This window comes from Festucalex cinctus, chromosome 12 (genome assembly GCF_051991245.1).
Source record: "Festucalex cinctus isolate MCC-2025b chromosome 12, RoL_Fcin_1.0, whole genome shotgun sequence".
Taxonomy (NCBI): Eukaryota; Metazoa; Chordata; class Actinopteri; order Syngnathiformes; family Syngnathidae; genus Festucalex; species Festucalex cinctus.
The window spans coordinates 12,396,383-12,417,422 of record NC_135422.1 but is presented as its reverse complement, the minus strand read 5'-3'; the positions used below and the strand labels follow the sequence as shown (position 1 = coordinate 12,417,422).

At 34.9% G+C, this 21,040-nt stretch overlaps 1 protein-coding gene and 1 long non-coding RNA gene across 6 annotated transcripts in view; one reads left to right on the top strand and one right to left on the bottom strand.

Annotated features, from left to right (window-relative positions):
* LOC144031233 (uncharacterized) overlaps positions 1 to 19,315 on the top strand; it is a 60,381-nt gene extending 41,066 nt beyond the window's left edge. The window contains exon 4 of the long non-coding RNA XR_013287469.1: positions 17,657 to 19,315. This is a non-coding gene — a long non-coding RNA (uncharacterized LOC144031233). The remainder of the gene's footprint in view (positions 1 to 17,656) is intronic.
* Positions 8,821 to 21,040, bottom strand: part of aqr (aquarius intron-binding spliceosomal factor) — a 55,922-nt gene continuing 43,702 nt past the window's right edge. For 2 of the 5 annotated variants that reach the window (XM_077538118.1, XM_077538117.1), the window contains exons 33-37: positions 19,808 to 19,893; positions 16,523 to 16,697; positions 14,426 to 14,536; positions 11,440 to 13,143; positions 8,821 to 9,288 (exon numbers count right to left, since the gene is read on the bottom strand). In XM_077538118.1, the coding sequence (XP_077394244.1) occupies positions 12,826 to 13,143; positions 14,426 to 14,536; positions 16,523 to 16,697; positions 19,808 to 19,893 (690 nt within the window). In that variant the 3' untranslated portion in view covers positions 8,821 to 9,288; positions 11,440 to 12,825. Of the gene's footprint in view, positions 9,289 to 11,399; positions 13,144 to 14,425; positions 14,537 to 16,522; positions 16,698 to 19,807; positions 19,894 to 21,040 lie in introns of all 5 variants that reach the window. The other 3 variants (XM_077538120.1, XM_077538119.1, XM_077538122.1) reach the window with 3 other exon arrangements.

The following is a 21,040-nucleotide window of genomic DNA, read 5'->3' as shown; positions in this document are numbered from 1 at the left end:
AGCAAGGCTTTTTATTTTATTTTATTTTTTTTATTTTTTAAAACGACCATGTATAGTAAGGCGTTTTATTTTTTGTTTTTAAAAACGACCATGTATAGCAAGGCTTTTTTTTTTTTTTTTTTTTTATATAAACGACCATGTATAGTAAGGCGTTTTATTTTTTTAAAGGACCATGTATATTACGGCGTTTTATTTTTTGTTTTTAAAAACGACCATGTATAGTAAGGCGTTTTTATTTGTATTTTTTTTAAGGACCATGTATAGTAAGGCATTTTATTTTTTGTTTTTAAAAATGACCATGTATAGAAGGTTTTTTTTTTTTTTTAAGGACCATGTATTGTAAGGCATTTTTTTTTTTTTTTTTTTAAAACGACCATGTATAGTAAGGCATTTTTTTTTTTCTTAAACGACCATGTATAGTAAGGCGTTTTATTTTTTGTTTTTAAAAACGACCATGTATAGCAAGGCATTTTTTTTTTTTTTTTTTTAAACGACCATGTATAGTAAGGCATTTTTTTTTTTTCTTAAACGACCATGTATAGTAAGGCGTTTTTAAATTTTTAAAGGACCATGTATATTAAGGCGTTTTATTTTTTGTTTTTAAAAACGACCATGTATAGTAAGGCTTTTTTTAAAAAAAAATTTTAAAGGACCATGTATAGTAAGGCATTTTATTTTTTTGTTTTTAAAAACGACCATGTATAGTAAGGCGTTTTTTTTTTTTTTTTTTTAAACGACCATGTATAGTAAGGCGTTTTTTGTTTTGTTTTTAAAAACGACCATGTATAGTAAGGCATTTTTTTTTATCTTAAACGACCGGCGTTTTTATATTTTTAAAGGACCATGTATATTAAGGCGTTTTATTTTTTGTTTTTAAAAACGACCATGTATAGTAAGGCTTTTTTTTTTTTAAATTTTTTAAAGGACCATGTATAGTAAGGCATTTTATTTTTTTGTTTTTAAAAACGACCATGTATAGTAAGGCTTTTTTTTTTCTTTAAAAAAAACGACCATGTATAGTAAGGCATTTTTTATTTTTATTTTTAAACGACCATGTATAGTAACGCGTTTTTATTTGTATTTTTTTTAAGGACCATGTATAATAAGGCATTTTATTTTTTGTTTTTAAAAATGACCATGTATAGTAAGGCTTTTTTTTTTTTAAAAGGACCATGTATAGTAAGGCATTTTATTTTTTGTTTTTAAAAACGACCATGTATAGCAAGGCTTTTTATTTTATTTTATTTTTATATAAACGACCATGTATAGTAAGGCGTTTTATTTTTTTAAAGGACCATGTATATTACGGCGTTTTATTTTTTGTTTTTAAAAACGACCATGTATAGTAAGGCTTTTTATTTATTTTATTTTTTTTAAAGGACCATGTATAGTAAGGCATTTTATTTTTTGTTTTTAAAAACGACCATGTATAGTAAGGCTTTTTTTTTTTCTTTAAAAAAAAACGACCATGTATAGTAAGGCATTTTTTTAAAAACATTTTTAAACGACCATTTTAAACGGCGTTTTTATTTGTATTTTTTTTAAGGACCATGTATAGTAAGGCATTTTATTTTTTGTTTTTAAAAATGACCATGTATAGTAAGGCTTTTTTTTTTTTTAAAGGACCATGTATAGTAAGGCATTTTTGTTTTTTGTTTTTTTAACGACCATGTATAGCAAGGCTTTTTTTTTTTTTTTTTTTTTTTTTTTTTTTTACGACCATGTATTGTAAGGCGTTTTATTTTTTGTTTTTAAAAACGACCATGTATAGTAAGGCTTTTTTTTTTTCTTTAAAAAAAAACGACCATGTATAGTAAGGCATTTTTTTAAAAAATTTTTTAAACGACCATGTATAGTAAGGCGTTTTTATTTGTATTTTTTTTAAGGACCATGTATAGTAAGGCATTTTATTTTTTGTTTTTAAAAATGACCATGTATAGTAAGGCTTTTTTTTTTTTAAAGGACCATGTATAGTAAGGCATTTTTGTTTTTTGTTTTTTTAACGACCATGTATAGCAAGGCTTTTTTTTTTTTTTTTTTTTTTTTTTTTTTTACGACCATGTATTGTAAGGCGTTTTATTTTTTGTTTTTAAAAACGACCATGTATAGCAAGGCTTTTTTTGTTATAGTGAGGCGTTTTATTTTTTGTTTTTAAAACCGACTATGTATAGTAAGGCATTTTATTTTTTTTTTAAACGACCATGTATAGTAAGGTGTTTTTATTTTTTTAAAGGACCATGTATATTAAGGCGTTTTATTTTTGGTTTTTAAAAACGACCATGTATAGTAAGGCGTTTTATTTTTTATTTTTTTAAACGTGTTTTTATTTTTTTAAAGGACCATGTATAGTAAGGCATTTTATTTTTTGTTTTTAAAAACGACCATGTATAGTAAGGCTTTTTTTTTTTCTTTAAAAAAAATGACCATGTATAGTAAGGCTTTTTTTTTTTTTTTTTTTAAACGACCATGTATAGTAAGGCGTTTTTATTTGTATTTTTTTTAAGGACCATGTATAGTAAGGCATTTTATTTTTTGTTTTTAAAAATGACCATGTATAGAAGTTTTTTATTTTTTATTTTTTAAAGGACCATGTATAGTAAGGCATTTTATTTTTTGTTTTTAAAAACGACCATGTATATAGCAAGGCTTTTTTTTTTTTTTTTTTTTTTTTTAAAACGACCATGTACAGTAAGGCGTTTTATTTTTTGTTTTTAAAAACGACCATGTATAGCAAGGCTTTTATTAAAAAAAATAAATAAAAAAATAAAAAAACGACCATGTATAGTAAGGCGTTTTTTGTTTTGTTTTTAAAAACGACCATGTATAGTAAGGCATTTTTTTTTTTTTTTTTTAAACGACCATGTATAGTAAGGCGTTTTTATTTTTTTAAAGGACCATGTATATTAAGGCTTTTTATTTTTTGTTTTTAAAAACGACCATGTATAGTAAGGCTTTTTTTTTTCTTTAAAAAAAACGACCATGTATAGTAAGGCTTTTTTTTTTTTTTTTTTTTAAACGACCATGTATAGTAAGGCGTTTTTATTTGTATTTTTTTTAAGGACCATGTATAATAAGGCATTTTATTTTTTGTTTTTAAAAACGACCATGTATAGCAAGGCTTTTTTTTTTTTTTTTTATAAACGACCATGTATAGTAAGGCGTTTTATTTTTTTAAAGGACCATGTATATTACGGCGTTTTATTTTTTGTTTTTAAAAACGACCATGTATAGTAAGGCTTTTTATTTATTTTATTTTTTTTAAAGGACCATGTATAGTAAGGCATTTTATTTTTTGTTTTTAAAAACGACCATGTATAGTAAGGCTTTTTTTTTTTTCTTTAAAAAAACGACCATGTATAGTAAGGCGTTTTATTTTTTATTTTTTTAAACGTGTTTTTATTTTTTTAAAGGAACATGTATAGTAAGGCGTTTTATTTTTTGTTTTTAAAAACGACCATGTATAGTAAGGCTTTTTTTTTTTCTTTAAAAAAAACGACCATGTATAGTAAGGCTTTTTTTTTTTCTTTAAAAAAAAACGACCATGTATATTAAGGCATTTTTTTTAATTTTTTTTTAAACGACCATGTATAGTAAGGCGTTTTTATTTGTATTTTTTTTAAGGACCATGTATAGTAAGGCATTTTATTTTTTGTTTTTAAAAATGACCATGTATAGAAGTTTTTTTTTTTTTTTAAGGACCATGTATAGTAAGGCATTTTATTATTTTTTTTTAAAACGACCATGTACAGTAAGGCGTTTTATTTTTTGTTTTTAAAAACGACCATGTATAGCAAGGCATTTTTTTTTTTTTTTTTTTAAACGACCATGTATAGTAAGGCATTTTTTTTTTTCTTAAACGACCATGTATAGTAAGGCGTTTTTATATTTTTAAAGGACCATGTATATTAAGGCGTTTTATTTTTTGTTTTTAAAAACGACCATGTATAGTAAGGCTTTTTTAAAAAAAAATTTTTAAAGGACCATGTAAGGCATTTTATTTTTTTGTTTTTAAAAACGACCATGTATAGTAAGGCGTTTTTTTTTTTTTTTTTTAACGACCATGTATAGTAAGGCGTTTTATTTTTTGTTTTTAAAAACGACCATGTATAGTAAGGCATTTTTTTTTTTTCTTAAACGACCATGTATAGTAAGGCGTTTTTATATTTTTAAAGGACCATGTATATTAAGCCGTTTTATTTTTTGTTTTTAAAAACGACCATGTATAGTAAGGCTTTTTTTTTTTACATTTTTTAAAGGACCATGTATAGTAAGGCATTTTATTTTTTTGTTTTTAAAAACGACCATGTGTAGTAAGGCTTTTTTTTTTCTTTAAAAAAAACGACCATGTATAGTAAGGCATTTTTTATTTTTATTTTTAAACGACCATGTATAGTAACGCGTTTTTATTTGTATTTTTTTTAAGGACCATGTATAATAAGGCATTTTATTTTTTGTTTTTAAAAATGACCATGTATAGTAAGGCTTTTTTTTTTTTAAAAAGGACCATGTATAGTAAGGCATTTTATTTTTTGTTTTTAAAAACGACCATGTATAGCAAGGCTTTTTATTTTATTTTATTTTTTTTATTTTTTAAAACGACCATGTATAGTAAGGCGTTTTATTTTTTGTTTTTAAAAACGACCATGTATAGCAAGGCTTTTTTTTTTTTTTTATATAAACGACCATGTATAGTAAGGCGTTTAATTTTTTAAAGGACCATGTATATTACGGCGTTTTATTTTTTGTTTTTAAAAACGACCATGTATAGTAAGGCTTTTTATTTATTTTATTTTTTTTAAAGGACCATGTATAGTAAGGCATTTTATTTTTTGTTTTTAAAAACGACCATGTATAGTAAGGCTTTTTTTTCTTCTTTAAAAAAAACGACCATGCCTTATTATACATGGTCCTTAAAAAAAATACAAATAAATAAAAACGCCTTACTATAGTAAGGCGTTTTTTTTTTTTTTAAACGACCATGTATAGTAAGGCGTTTTATTTTTTGTTTTTAAAAACGACCATGTATAGTAAGGCATTTTTTTTTTTTCTTAAACGACCATGTATAGTAAGGCGTTTTTTTTTTTTTTAAACGACCATGTATATTAAGGCGTTTTATTTTTTGTTTTTAAAAACGACCATGTATAGTAAGGCTTTTTTTTTTTTTTTATTCTTTAAAGGACCATGTATAGTAAGGCATTTTATTTTTTGTTTTTAAAAATGACCATGTATAGTAAGGCTTTTTTTTTTTAAAGGACCATGTATAGTAAGGCATTTTATTTTATTTTTTTAAAAACGACCATGTATAGCAAGGCTTTTTCTTTTTTTGTTTTTTTTTTAAACGACCATGTATAGTAAGGCGTTTTATTTTTTGTTTTTAAAAACGACCATGTATAGCAAGGCTTTTTTTGTTTAAAAAAAAAAAAAAAAAAAAAAAAAAGACGACCATGTATAGTAAGGCGTTTTTTTGTGTTTTTTTTTTTTTTTTTTTTTTTTAAACGACCATGTATAGTAAGGCGTTTTATTTTTTGTTTTTAAAAACGACCATGTATAGCAAGGCTTTTTTTTATTTTTTAAAAACGACCATGTATAGCAAGGCTTTTTATTTTATTTTTTATTTTTTATAAACGACCATGTATAGTAAGGCGTTTTATTTTTTTAAAGGACCATGTATATTACGGAGTTTTATTTTTTGTTTTTAAAAACGACCATGTATAGTAAGGCTTTTTATTTTTTTTTATTTTTTAAAGGACCATGTATAGTAAGGCGTTTTATTTTTTGTTTTTAAAAACGACCATGTATAGTAAGGCATTTTTTTTTTTAAACGACCATGTATAGTAAGGCGTTTTTATTTTTTTAAAGGACCATGTATAGTAAGGGGTTTTTATTTTTTTAAAGGACCATGTATATTAAGGCGTTTTATTTTTTGTTTTTAAAAACGACCATGTATAGTAAGGCATTTTTTTTTCTTTTAAAAAAACGACCATGTATAGTAAGGCGTTTTTTTTTTTTTTTTTTTTAAACGACCATGTATAGTAAGGCGTTTTTATTTGTATTTTTTTTAAGGACCATGTATAGTAAGGCATTTTTTTTTTTTTTAAACTACCATGTATAGTAAGGCGTTTTTATTTTTTTAAAGGACCATGTATATTAAGGCGTTTTATTTTTTGTTTTTAAAAACGACCATGTATAGTAAGGCTTTTTTTTTTAATTTTTTTAAAGGACCATGTATAGTAAGGCATTTTATTTTTTGTTTTTAAAAACGACCATGTATAGTAAGGCTTTTTTTTTTCTTTAAAAAAAACGACCATGTATAGTAAGGCATTTTTTTTTATTTTTTTTTAAACGACCATGTATAGTAAGGCTTTTTTTTTTTTTTAAAGGACCATGTATAGTAAGGCATTTTATTTTTTGTTTTTAAAAACGACCATGTATAGCAAGGCTTTTTTTTTTTTTTTTTTTTAACGACCATGTATAGTAAGGCGTTTTATTTTTTGTTTTTAAAAAACGACCATGTATAGCAAGGCTTTTTTTTTTTTTTTTATAAACGACCATGTATAGTAAGGCGTTTTATTTTTTTAAAGGACCATGTATAATAAGGCATTTTATTTTTTGTTTTTAAAAATGACCATGTATAGTAAGGCTTTTTTTTTTTTTTTAAAGGACCATGTATAGTAAGGCATTTTATTTTTTGTTTTTAAAAACGACCATGTATAGCAAGGCTTTTTATTTTATTTTTTATAAACGACCATGTATAGTAAGGCGTTTTATTTTTTTAAAAGACCATGTATATTACGGAGTTTTATTTTTTGTTTTTAAAAACGACCATGTATAGTAAGGCTTTTTATTTTTTTTTATTTTTTAAACGACCATGTATCGTAAGGCGTTTTTATTTTTTTAAAGGACCATGTATATTAAGGCGTTTTATTTTTTGTTTTTAAAAACGACCATGTATAGTAAGGCGTTTTATTTTTATTTTTTTTAAACGACCATGTATAGTAAGGCGTTTTTATTTGTATTTTTTTTAAGGACCATGTATAGTAAGGCATTTTTTTTTTTTAAACTACCATGTATAGTAAGGCGTTTTTATTTTTTTAAAGGACCATGTATATTAAGGCGTTTTATTTTTTGTTTTTAAAAACGACCATGTATAGTGAGGCTTTTTTTTTTTTTTTTTTTTTTAAAGGACCATGTATAGTAAGGCATTTTATTTTTTGTTTTTAAAAACGACCATGTATAGTAAGGCTTTTTTTTTTTCTTTAAAAAAAACCGACCATGTATAGTAAGGCATTTTTTTTAATTTTTTTTTTAAACGATTTGTATTTTTTTTAAGGACCATGTATAGTAAGGCATTTTATTTTTTGTTTTTAAAAATGACCATGTATAGTAAGGCTTTTTTTTTTTTAAAGGACCATGTATAGTAAGGCATTTTATTTTATTTTTTTTAAAACGACCATGTATAGCAAGGCTTTTTTTGTTTTGTTTTTAAAAACGACCATGTATAGCAAGGCTTTTTTTGTTTTTTTTAAAAAAAACAAAAAACAAAAAAAAGACGACCATGTATACATGGTCGTCTTTTTTTTTTTTTTTAAACGACCATGTATAGTAAGGCGTTTTATTTTTTGTTTTTAAAAACGACCATGTATAGTAAGGCATTTTTTTTTTTTCTTAAACGACCATGTATAGTAAGGTGTTTTTATTTTTTTTAAAGGACCATGTATATTAAGGCGTTTTATTTTTTGTTTTTAAAAACGACCATGTATAGTAAGGCTTTTTTTTTTTTTTTATTCTTTAAAGGACCATGTATAGTAAGGCATTTTATTTTTTGTTTTTAAAAATGACCATGTATAGTAAGGTTTTTTTTTTTTAAAGGACCATGTATAGTAAGGCATTTTATTTTATTTTTTTAAAAACGACCATGTATAGCAAGGCTTTTTCTTTTTTTGTTTTTTTTTTAAACGACCATGTATAGTAAGGCGTTTTATTTTTTGTTTTTAAAAACGACCATGTATAGTAAGGCTTTTTTTTTTTCTTTAAAAAAAACGACCTTGTATAGTAAGGCATTTTTTTTTTTTTTTTTTAAAGGACCATGTATATTAAGGCGTTTTATTTTTTTGTTTTTAAAAACGACCATGTATAGTAAGGCATTTTTTTTTTTTTTTTTTAAAGGACCATGTATAGTAAGGGGTTTTATTTTTTGTTTTTAAAAAAAGACCATGTATAATAAGGCGTTTTTTTTTTTTTTTTTAAAGGACCATGTGTATAGTAAGGCGTTTCATTTTTTTTTAAGGTTTTTTTTTTTCTTTTTTTTTAACGACCATCTATAGTAAGGCGTTTTGTTATTTTTAAAATGACCGGCATTTTTTTGTTTATAAAACAACCATTTATAGTCCGGTGCGTTATTTTTTTTAAACGACCATTTACAGTAAGGAATTTTTTATTTATTTATTTATTTATTTTTAAAATGACCATGTATAGTAAGGCGTTTTATTTTTTGCGTTTAAAAACGACCATGTATAGTAAGGTGTTTTATTATCATTATTGTATCTCAGAAAAACTGTCAAATAATCTCATGAAGAAAATTCAATTTCATTACAAGAAGTCATAATTCACATAAAAATATATTCAAAAAACTTGTTAAAAATGCTAAAAGTATGTGAGTATTGTTGTCGTTTTATGGGGGGGAAATGTAAGATTGCTTTAAATAATAAAAAAAAAAAAAGAAAAAAAAGAAAAGAAAATATCCATGTATTGCGTTTGACTTTCCCCAGTTGCTCGTGTGAACAAACATGATGAAGAAACATTTGAGTCAGTAAGCGCAGGCACGAGTTCAAAGCACGTTTAATCGCATTACAAGTTTGCATTCACAAGTCAGAGCGTCGCCATTGTTCAATTCTTATCTCGTCCGCGCAGCGTCATCGTCAATTCAGCACCGTGAAGCCCCTTTCAAGCCCGGCGAATGACAAACTCGTGCTCGCTTCCATGCTAACACCCGCCGTTGTCTTGACATTTTTTGTTTTTTTGTTTTTAAATCATCGCCGTCGCCCGCGTTGTCCAACAAAGTGGTCAACACAGCGGCTTGCAGTGCCTCATGTTTTGGGCGCAGGTGCGGCCCAGGTTGGCGCCCTCCAGCAGCAGGTCGGACAGTCGGTCCAGGCCCAGGCAGGTGGTGAGGGGGCTGATGAGGCCGTAGAGACCCCCCAGGGTGATGCCGATGGGCCAGCCGAAGCACAGCAGCAGCACCAGCCACACCAGGCACCAAAAACACGAGCCGGCGTTTGCCATCCTGCTCTGGAACAAACAACAAAACACAATTTTGGGATCCTTTAAAAGCTTCGATTGAGACTCCTCAAAAATGATCAACAAACTTTGATGGCGTGCTCGACACACAGTTGAGGCAATTGTAAAACAAACTAGATTAAGTGCAATTTGTGGAGAAATTGCGAGGGAATGCTGAAAGCTGAATGCTAAGATTTGAATGCATGTGGAATGCTTATGAAGTAAATTGAGAGATAAATTATGAAATTATGACCTCCTGGTTACTGGACAATGCACTTTACCAACTGTGCCAACGAGCAATGTCAGACACCTGGTAATGATGATAAGTTATGCAAGTATGTATGGAAGTGGGCGTGGAAACTGATACTTAGAAAAAGTTTGTTTGTCCCATTGAAAATGAATGGGGAAAAGTTGATATTACAAGTTAAATTGTGCAACTACTGTAATTAATGGGGAATCAGACGATATATACCCCGGGAGGCTTGAATTTTTTAAGCTAGTTGAAATGTGAGCAGTGTAAATTGGAAGGATTATGTGGGAGTTATTACACGGCAAAAAAGTGTGGAGAATAAAAAAACGAATAAAATGTGGGAATGCTTCAGCATGCTTAAAACTAAAATGGCTGACTTCCTGTTCAATTTTGGGCATAGTTTCTTGAGACTGTTTCATGCGCATGCATTGATAAACAAAACCAAACCAACCAAAATGGCCGAACTATTCTTGCACTGACAACACACACTCGTGTTTGAAGACGGCTAGTTCTCCTCAAACTAATTCTCCGTGCAAAGTTTATCCGCAGTGTTGTTGTAATTTTGTATCCGAGATAACACTGTGAAAAGTGTGGTCAAAAGCAACTTCCCCTCAGGGAGAAAAAAACAAACAAACAAAACAAAGTGGTGAGTGTAGAAGTGATTAAACTTTTATCCTCAGTAATGAAGTACAATTATTTTTTTCCCAATTAAATCTCTGAATTTTGTATATAAAAAAAAAAGAATAAACAATTTTCAGTATTATACATTAAACAAAGTAGTACATTTAAACGTTAGGGTTGCATAGTAAGTAGGCTAAGTAACATTTCACAAAAATAGTTATACTCTCTGTACTGTAATGCATAAAAAGGTAAAAAAAAAAAATGCAGTACTTGAGGAAAATTTAATATTACAAGAATAACGTCTCATCTCCTGTATTTATTACTACTTTCTAACGAGGCCTACAGAGGAAACAAAATCTTCCTGTTGGCATCAACGTATGCGATGATGTGTCATTTCCTGTTGTGAAAAGTTGCCAACTGGCTTTACATGTTGAACAAGCAAGTGGAGTAGCTGTGCTGTCTGCGCGCCTCCTGACATTTTTGGTGCGACATCCCTTGTTTTATGCATTCAATGGATAAATCGAACTTTAATCCTACCACGTTACCTGGTGCGACAGTTCCGTTGTATTTTAACTCATGTTCAATACAATTGCATGAAGCAACATGATTCATTAAGCTGTGTACTGTTTGACACATTTCGATTTTCTACAAACTTATTTATATATCATGATTTTACCACTGTTAGCCTCCATTGAAGAAAGACGAAATAATGATGTAATTGAAAATGTCATAGCAGGGTCTCTTAATGGAGGAGTTGCCGCATAATGACAGGGTGGACAGCAATTTTAGTCACATGCAAAATGCTCAACATGATTATAAAAATATAATATTGATGATAAAAATTACATCTTTTTATCAAATAACCTATTATGGACATAAAAAAAAAAAAAAAAAAAAAGCAGTGTGTGGGACTCGCCAAAATCACGTGTATCCAATGAGAGGGGAAAAAAGGAAGCAGCATATTATTAATGAAGAAAAGACATTGTCTGAGACTCACATACATAAATGGTATGTGAGCAAATAATATAATAAGACTTCAGGTTTCATTCACGTGATGACTGATTGATCATATTGAGGACGCTAAGATACTTCTTACCCAAAAGGTTAAATCACACAGTAAATCCTCCTTGCACACGCTAATCAGTCAAACCTCAACACTTGCTGCTGCACACCTTCGCCACAAGCGTCGTCGAGGCGGCGAGCGCTTTGCAAAAATAAAAAATAAAAAAATAGCAATGAACCCAATCAATACCTGACGCGGGACAAGATAAGACATGTTAAGACATGTTCACCTTCAGCCGAAGCAGCAGCAGCAGCAGCAGATTCGTCTCCTGCTCGTCGGTTCTCTCGCCAACTCGCGTCCCGCCGACCTAAATGGAATAATTGAGGCCGACGTCGAGGTGGTTAGTTAGTGGCAGGAGGGCGAAGACGCAACTAAGTCCTAGTTGAGAGGCCAGAAGGAGGATGTTATTACACAATGCTCGTGTTCATGTGACTACGCATTAGGACTGCAGTCATGGGATTGACATTTTTTTTCTCTCCATGAAAAGTAGAGAGAGAGAAAAAAACAAGTTGTAGTTGAGAGGTTTTCCAATGGACATTTTACATTCTTAAATGCTGTCATGGAAAATGGCAAAGCAAAATGAAATAATTGAATTTCATGTGAACATAAAAGTCAAAATACTGTATTGTTGTATTGCTACAGTTGTATTTTACAATTTTTTTTTTTAATATAAGATGTTCTGCGTTGTAAAAAGTATGAATTATTATTTTAAGTAACATAACGAGAGAAAATTAATTTCACAAAAAAAAAAAAAAAAAAAATCCATGGCACAGGAATAATAGAAAAATAAGGTTGAATTTTTCAGAGAAGAATACCCATTAACAATATGATTATTATAAATATATAACTTAAAATCAAAGTTTTATTTAGCTAGAAAAATGAAATTAAGAATTAAGAATAAAAAATAGAAGTACAAGAACACTGTGAAAAATAGTGAAAAGTATAATAACGGTATTGGAATTTCATGGAAAATTCATAATAGACAAAATATTGTGAGGAAATTAAAAAATAAAATAAAATCACAAAATTATTAGGACGAAAAAAGAAATGAAAAAACATTAGTAAAAAATAGAAGTACAATAACGCTGTGAAAAATAGTGAAAAGTATAATAATGGTATTGAATTTTATGAAAAGTTAAATATTGTGCATAAAAAATACATTTTAGGTCATTTTCATATGACGTCATTTTATGAAAACATTACGCAGTTTGAACATTAACACTGCACCTAAATATAGGAAAATAATCTAAATGATTCTATTTAAAGTGTACCTTAAAAAAATATAGCTAAAAATGTTTTAAAACAAACATCTGTTAATGATGAAATGCAAATGTAATTCAGTTCAATGTCAAATATAACTAAATATTGCATGCATTTTGGCTGTACTGCCTATTTTTTGTTTAAAGGCCAATCTTCTGATATACTGTGTGGGTGTCCCTAATAATGTGCCCAATGAATAAATAAAGAATATTTATCATTTGTATTCATTTATTTATCAAAAATGACCGTAAAAACCCCCAAAACAAAAATATGGGCGTGTCATGATGCTTAATCGTAGTAGTAAATAATCCACGTGGTCCTTCTCAAGTAGTCCTAAATGAGCGTCGGTCGGCCATTATTGCTCTTGCTTGTCTCCACCCATTTGCTGGTCCTCATTCTCTTCATCGCTGTCGCTGTCCCGTCCGGGGTGCTCGGGCATCTTGGCCGCCACTTCCTGCTTTACTTCCACCTCACTGGCGTCTGCCGCAGACTCTTGCTTGATGTCGTCGCCCTCTGACCCCGCCACCTCCTCTCCGCCATCTTGGCTCTCAGTCTCCATGGGGATTTGCTCCGCCTCTTCCTCCTTCTTCTCCTTCTCCTTCTCGTCGGCTGCCGACTTCTCAGCTGACTTGGCCTGTGGTGGAGGCTTGGCTAGTTGCTGCTGCTGCTGCTGTAGAGGAAAACCGACAGCGGAAATATGAACTTGCGTACTAAATGGATAAATGTTGTACTATGAATTACAGTGCTTTTTAGCATAAATGAGTACACCTCAACAGGTTTGTAAGACTACCTTTAGTTTCCTTTCAGAATTTTTAGAAAGATTTTCTATGGGATACTAGACTACAAAATACTCCCACAAATGTGGGCCATTGATTGCAAACAAGATTTGTTCATTAGTACCCACAAAAAAAAACATTTTTTTAAGGAAATGTCTTAAAGTATATTTTGCACAAATTAAGTAGACCTCGAGAAAAAGACGGACAACTTGTTAATTCCAGGCCTAACAGACATGGAGGTCATAGAAAATATTAGATGTAGTTGTTTTTGTTGTGGGCTGCATTCATTTTTTGCATTACTTATTTTGATTAAATTGAAGATTTTGTAATCTATGCATTCTATTACAACCTTCATGTTGTGAGTTAAGCGCATATTCTACAGAAAACATTTTGTCAAATATTTGGAAATCGTTCTTATGTTCATTGAGATGTAAAAAAAAAAAAATCTTTAAATTTTTAGAAGGGGGTGTACTCATATGCTGAGCACTGTAAGTGATGCGCATCGAGATAACTTGTGTGTGAAATATGCTATATAAAGTCACTTTTCCTAAAGGGCGAAAGTTTAATCAAGATTACACTGTACTGTACTGTAAAGGTCTAAATACATATACATATATTTTAGTATACTATATAGAATACAATTGTGCTGCACATACAGAAGAAAAAATGCCTCTAAGATTGCACCAAAAAAAAAAAAAAAACCCACATGATATGATGTGACTCAAGACCTCATGTGCAGCGAACATCATGCTTTTTTTGCAACACATTCCAAAAGAAGGTGTGGTCTGACAAAGGGGGTTTGTTTAAAAAATGCCTCTGAAGTCATGCAAAACTGTGAGAAAAAAAACAAAACTGTATTATGTGATTTCACACGTGACCTTTGTTCAAGCATGCATTCAGAGTTACTGTAATTATTCACTGGCTTGTTCCAAGAATGGAAGCAGCCTATTTAACCCCCCCCCCCCCCAAAAAAAAGGAGCAGCTCTAAACAATGGGGCGCTTATGTTGAGTAGAGGAAGGGCACTCCAAGAAGGGAATATTTCTTTTGGTCCTTTGAGGTTCCATTGTATTGTGGAAGTGCACAACATCAAAATTCATTTTTGCATTATCCAACAAATTGAAGTGCCAAACAAACCGCTGCATTGACTAAAAGACGAACTCATAAGTGGCGTTTGTTACCTGTCTGTACTTGTGTGTGGTCTGCATCATGTGCATGTACATGTTGTACACCAGGTTGGCCATCTCGGGCATGTTTTGGACCACCTGGTCGGGCCGGTCCGACGCGTCTCTCTGAAAACCACCACAAAACCAGTCAACAGTTCATCATCTGCTCTCGATGTTCTTCAGAGGACCGTGACAGCATGCACGTGTCTACACGGACACTTGGATTGTTTACAGCTCGCTGCAGTGCGCCAGACCACACCAGACTGCTAATTTGCATTTGCGTGTGGTGAGGTTGGGTGGGGGGGCTTAAGCGGGGCCACATGTGTGTGCCCGAAAAGAGCTGTCCCCACTGGGGGGGCCGAGCCAACACTCTGCAGTCACAGGAAGTGCCAGAGACCCCGAGCGTATTTCGGACACGCACAAGCAAACACACGCTAGCGGGCCCGACATGTTGAACCAGACGAGCGGTGTGATCGGGCTTTCGGGAGATGGTCGGGCTTTGCCATCTGACCTTCGGCGGGGTAGAGTGGGGGTTAATTATAGCCAGGGTCCCAACGTTCCCAAGCGTGACTGCTGAATGCTGTTAACAGAGTGGAGGGGCCGAAAGTAAGACTTGTGAGTACAACAGGAAGATTGAATTAGCATATAGGGGCAAGAAGTGAAGCCACTGGCGGCCATCTTGCGTTGCCAAGCGCACCTAGCTTGAATACACAGGATTTCTCAGCTGTTTAAAGAAAGTTAAGTTCATGTGAAAAACAAGCATTCCATGATATCCATCCACTCATCCATCCACCCATCCATCGAAGCAGCCACCCACCTATCCATCCACCCGTCCATTGAACTGTTTGTCCATCCATCCATCCATCCATCCATCGACCCGCCCACTCACCCATCCATCCACCCGTCCATTGAACTGTTTGTCCATCCATCCATCCATCCATCGACCCGCCCACTCACCCATCCATCCACCCGTCCATTGAACTGTCCATCCATCCATCCATCCATCCATTGAACTGTCCGTCCATCATTGAACTGTCCGTCCATCCATTGAACTGTCCGTCCGTCCGTCCATCCATCCATCCATCCATCCATCCACTCACCCATCCATCCACCCATCCATTGAACTGTCCATCCATCCATCCATCCATCCATTGAACTGTCCGTCCGTCCATCCATCCATTGAACTGTCCGTCCGTCCGTCCATCCATACATCCATCCATCGACCCGCCCACTCACCCATCCATCCACCCGTCCATTGAACTGTCCATCCATCCGTCCATTGAACTGTCCATCCATCCATCCATTGAACTGTCCGTCCGTCCGTCCGTCCATCCATCCATCCATCGACCCGCCCACTCACCCATCCATCCACCCGTCCATTGAACTGTCCAACCATCCACCCATCCATCGAAGCAGCCACCCACCTATCCATCCACCCGTCCATTGAACTGTTTGTCCATCCATCCATCCATCCATCCATCGACCCGCCCACTCACCCATCCATCCACCCGTCCATTGAACTGTTTGTCCATCCATCCATCCATCCATCCATCCATCGACCCGCCCACTCACCCATCCATCCACCCGTCCATTGAACTGTCCATCCATCCATCCATCCATCCATTGAACTGTCCGTCCATCATTGAACTGTCCGTCCATCCATTGAACTGTCCGTCCGTCCGTCCATCCATCCATCCATCCATCCATCCATCCACTCACCCATCCATCCACCCATCCATTGAACTGTCCATCCATCCATCCATCCATCCATTGAACTGTCCGTCCGTCCATCCATCCATTGAACTGTCCGTCCGTCCGTCCATCCATACATCCATCCATCGACCCGCCCACTCACCCATCCATCCACCCGTCCATTGAACTGTCCATCCATCCGTCCATTGAACTGTCCATCCATCCATCCATTGAACTGTCCGTCCGTCCGTCCGTCCATCCATCCATCCATCGACCCGCCCACTCACCCATCCATCCACCCGTCCATTGAACTGTCCAACCATCCATCCCTCCATTGAACTGTCCGTCCATCCATCCATCCATTGAACTGGGCGTCCATCCGTCCGTCCGTCCATCCACTCGTCCATCCATCCAACGTACCGGCTGCTCCTGGCTGTAGTACTCGTGCGGGCGGATGTGCAGCTGCAGGGGGCGCTCTGTCAGCTGGTTGAAGGCGGGCGTCAGCTCAAAGCAGTTCTGGAAGAGCGCCACCCGGGCGAAGATGTACAGGCCCAGCCGCGCTCGGGACATGGCCACCACCAGTCGCCTCACATCCCTGAGGACAGCGCACGGGTACGAATGAGGTTAAAGCATGGAATGATTTCAATGCGTGAAGCCGCAACGGCTGTGAAAGGCCCGCTTTTTGACGAGCCGTCTAATCAGAGTGGGCGGCGTGACACCTTTTCCTGCCGTCTTCAACGAAAAGGGGATTAGACGCGAGTGAAGGAATTCTTCGGGGGATCACGAGGCACGTGTTGAGCCTGAAGATCTTCCAGTGGAAGAACACAGAACTCGAAATCTTTTCAACATTTGGAAATATTGTCATGGACAGTAATGATATTATTAGCACATAAAAATGACTGAGCTGCCTATAAAAATTGACTGAGATAATTAACATGAATGAAATTGTCTGACATTTGATGTTTCTATCACAGCATGTGAGTTAGCGGGATTAAATAAAAACGACATCAACTTTTTTTCCACAACATTTGGTGAGGGGTGATGCAAGGAACAATCCATCCAAATTTCAGTAAAGATCCGCCATTTTTCTTCACTTTGGTTAATGAAAATGCAATTTTTTGACATTGTTTACTTTGATGATTATGGATTTTGTGTCTACTGTATATACGAAACCAGTTTTTAATATACTGAAATATCCGTTTTTAGCTATCCGTTTTAAATAAAATGCACTATGGACAATCGTCTCAATTTACTGTCTCAGGCACATCAAAACCACAAACTTCATTTTTCCATCCACTGAATTTTGTGTGGATTGCTGAAAACTGCAACAGATACAGCACATCCATTTTCATCAGGACACGGATGCTTATAAAAATTGCTTGAGTTTTCGGGCATGTCGGAATGTATAGCAAGTCGCTTGCTGCTCTTCCAAATGAGGATTACTGCGCTTTTAGGCCCTTTTGAGTGACATTTTAGTCGTTTTTAAAGCATTGGGGGGAGCTTAATGGAGCAACTTAAATGAGGCCCATTAACCATCTCATTTTGTGCTTGCAGGATGTCGGAACATTTGGAGTTGTAGCGGTTATTCCAGGGGACAGTCTTTGCTTTGATGGAGAGGAGTCTGGCACGCTGTCATGTTTTTGAAAACAAAATGTGCAATATGTCCATCTGATTAAGAGGATTAATGTTTTACGGGTGCTTGGTGAGTTGAAGACGCAGTCCATGTGAAGCCAAATGAGTGTGTGTGTGTGTGTGTGTGGGGGGGGGCAACAAAACTCCGCAGAGACAAAACAGCCTTGACCAATGAGGACAGAGAGATGAGAGGAGATGGAGCCAATCGGGACGCATGGTAGCCTGTGGACATGGCACGGACCAAGCGACGCCCACCTGGGCAGCGCCGTGTGACACGCCAGGGCAAAGTGGACCAGCACTCTGTGTGTGTGTGTCCAAGTCAGAGTGCGTCTGCATCCCTGTCAAATTGTGTGCACGTGTGCGTGCGTGTGTGTGTGTGTGTGTGTGTCTGTGTGCCGGAATGCCCCCCCCCCCCCCATGAAAGCAAAGGGTTGGCTTGTCATATGGTCGGCTGTACCTCCCGTGGTTGTCACGGCAGCAGATTGCCAGGAGGAGAGAGTTGGGGAAAAAAATAAAGCGGAATGGAGGAATATTAGACAGGACTCAGCGGCATGTTGGGGGGGGAGGCCATTCCCAAATAGGCATAAAAAAACTCAACAAAACATGACAAGGTAAAAGAATGTGGAAATAGTCGTTTGGCGTGATCCTGTGAGCCAGCAAACCAAGAAAGCACCAAAGTTACCACCACACCAATCGCAGGACGGGGGTTAAAAAGGTGTTACAACCATTGGGAGACGAGAACAAGCAAATCATTCGAAAGAAGAGCCAGTTCAGTCAACTAAAATGTGTTTATACTGCAGCCCTCAACATTTTTTTGGTGTTGTGCTTTCCTTGCTTACATTGGGAACGGAGATTTAAGAGTTTCCCCGCAGCAGCGAGCGCGGGCATGTATTTAACTGCAAAAGAGGATGACTTATTGTCTAGCTTGCTTCTTTGTGCTGACAGTGCAATGTGAGCGTGGGTGAAAAGTGTGCAGGTAGACAGCATACTCCAAGCCTGAGGCCGGCCAAGTATTGTTGGGTTCACTCTCAATTATCTGCTCTTACAACACGAGACCTTGTGGCGGCTGAAGGGTGACGGGATAGCGGGTTTGTGGAGGGAAGCGATGAAAACGTGAATGATGCAAAAATGAAACGAGAGGACAAAGAATGACGGCTCCTCGTAATGATTGTTACAAGTTGGACCTTTGCGAGTCTTTTTGTCTCGAGTACATGTTCGGCTTAATTAGCAGGGAACAATAATCTCTCAAGCCAGTCTGCTCCAACCGTGCTGCTTGTTGAAGCACATCGAAGTGAATGGGGGAAAAAAAAAGAAGTGTTGGAATACTCTTTTTGTTTTTCAATGTTGCTCTTTTTAGTTTAGTAGTTGCTTTCTGGTACTCTAAGCAAAGATGTTATCAACGCCGCCATTACAATTTCTAGTAACTCAAACTTGCTTCAATAAAAAAAAAAAATGTAATGGCTTCATTATATCTCTCCAATTAAAGACAATTCGATATGTATCTCAATACATGGAGCCTGACATAATTGAAGGGCGGTATATTTTAAAATGTAAAATGTAATGAATCTATTTGGTTTGGTTAAATCAAACCAATTTCCGATTCAAATCAGTATTCATTATACCCCTAGTTCTTTTGCTCTGTGGAAATCGCAAAAGTAGTTTTGGTGTAAATTTGCGAACAAGTAAACCTACGGGGGAAAAAAAAAACGAGCAAAAAATGTACCAACACACCAACCAACTAACTAAACAACTAACTTCCCAACCAAGGAACTAATGAGCCAACCAACAAAAGACCTAACCAACCAAGGAAAGAACAAGCTAATGAACCAATCAACCAAAAACAAGCCAACAAAGGAATTAACTAACCAACCAACTCATAAACAACCCAGCAAAGGTACTACTTAACCAGCAAATGAAGGAAATGACGAATCAAAGAGGGAACTAGCTAACCAACGAAGCAATGAAGCAACCAACAAAAAAAATAGCATAACTTGTCTCTGTACTCTTCATCAAAACTGCTAAAAATGAAAAGCAAATCAAGTGTTCAGATGCTGAGCCCAAAGCCGTGAATACCTGAGATGTCCCACAGCTTTTGTTCGGACCAGCGAGAGGATGATGTAGTCGTTCTGCTGACCCTGGAACCTGTCGACAGTCGTCACCTGTAAACAGACACACACAACATAGCGTCGCGTTATTACTGAGCACTCTGCTCTCATAAAAGCGCTTGAGCTGATTCCTTATGCAAAGTCAATGAGAGTGCATTTTAGCTCAGCGGTGGGATTTAGCTTGAGAAAAAAAAAAAAAATCCTTCACGGAAGATACAAGAAGGTGTCTTGAGTTTGTGTGGGCGTTATCACCGTATGACACACCGTCATCTCTAAGACGGCTTACGGGGGCATTTTCAGCCACTTTGCCTCTTACCTGGACCCCTGAGACTCAGGAGGGAGCCGGGGATTCTACAGGATCACAGATTAGTTGGTGTTTTTTTTTTTTTTTATACGGGAGCAGTGAAAAACGTGGTGGCATAAAGGGGTGACTCGAGTCAGCCAATTTGTTTCGACACGCTGGTAATCCCGTCACGCTGAACTGTATGCATCAAGGATACTTGGATGTCTTACATAAAATGAGGCAGCATCACTCTCAAATCTAGAAAATGAAAGCACGTATAGCCTACTGTATTCTGATACATGCAGATGAGTACTGCGCCAACCACAAATTTAGCCTCTGTACCATCCCTCAAAATTTTATAGAGATTGACTATAAAGTTTTGGTGTAATCCAGTCAACCAAAAAACAAATGAACCAATCAAAATTTATCAATTAACTAACTAAAACCAAACAACCAACTAAACAAAGGTACAACCTAAATAACAAATCAACTAACCAAAGCACTAATTTAAATAACCAACCAATAAGGGAGCTAACCAACCAAAAACAGTAATTAGCTAACCAAAAAACTAAGTAGCCAACCAACCAACCAACCACATTACCCCTTTACTAGCAAACCAAACAACAAAGAAACTAACTAATTAATCAACAAATTAACCGAAAAACCAGTGTGACCAGAGGTGTTAGCCACCAGCTAGCTCACAGGCTAACAGGCTTCCGAATGCTGCAGGCTTGTCCAATACGTCACTGCCTCGGTTGGTGGTTTGTCGGCGTGTGGACCCACATTATTACAGAGACACTTCAAAGTTAACGTTTACTCAGTAAAACACTTGGAGGGCACAGTAGGTAAAGAGGTTCACTAAGACATTGGCCAGTACGGAGAAGCCAAAAGTACAGCAAGCACCAACGTTGATGCCAC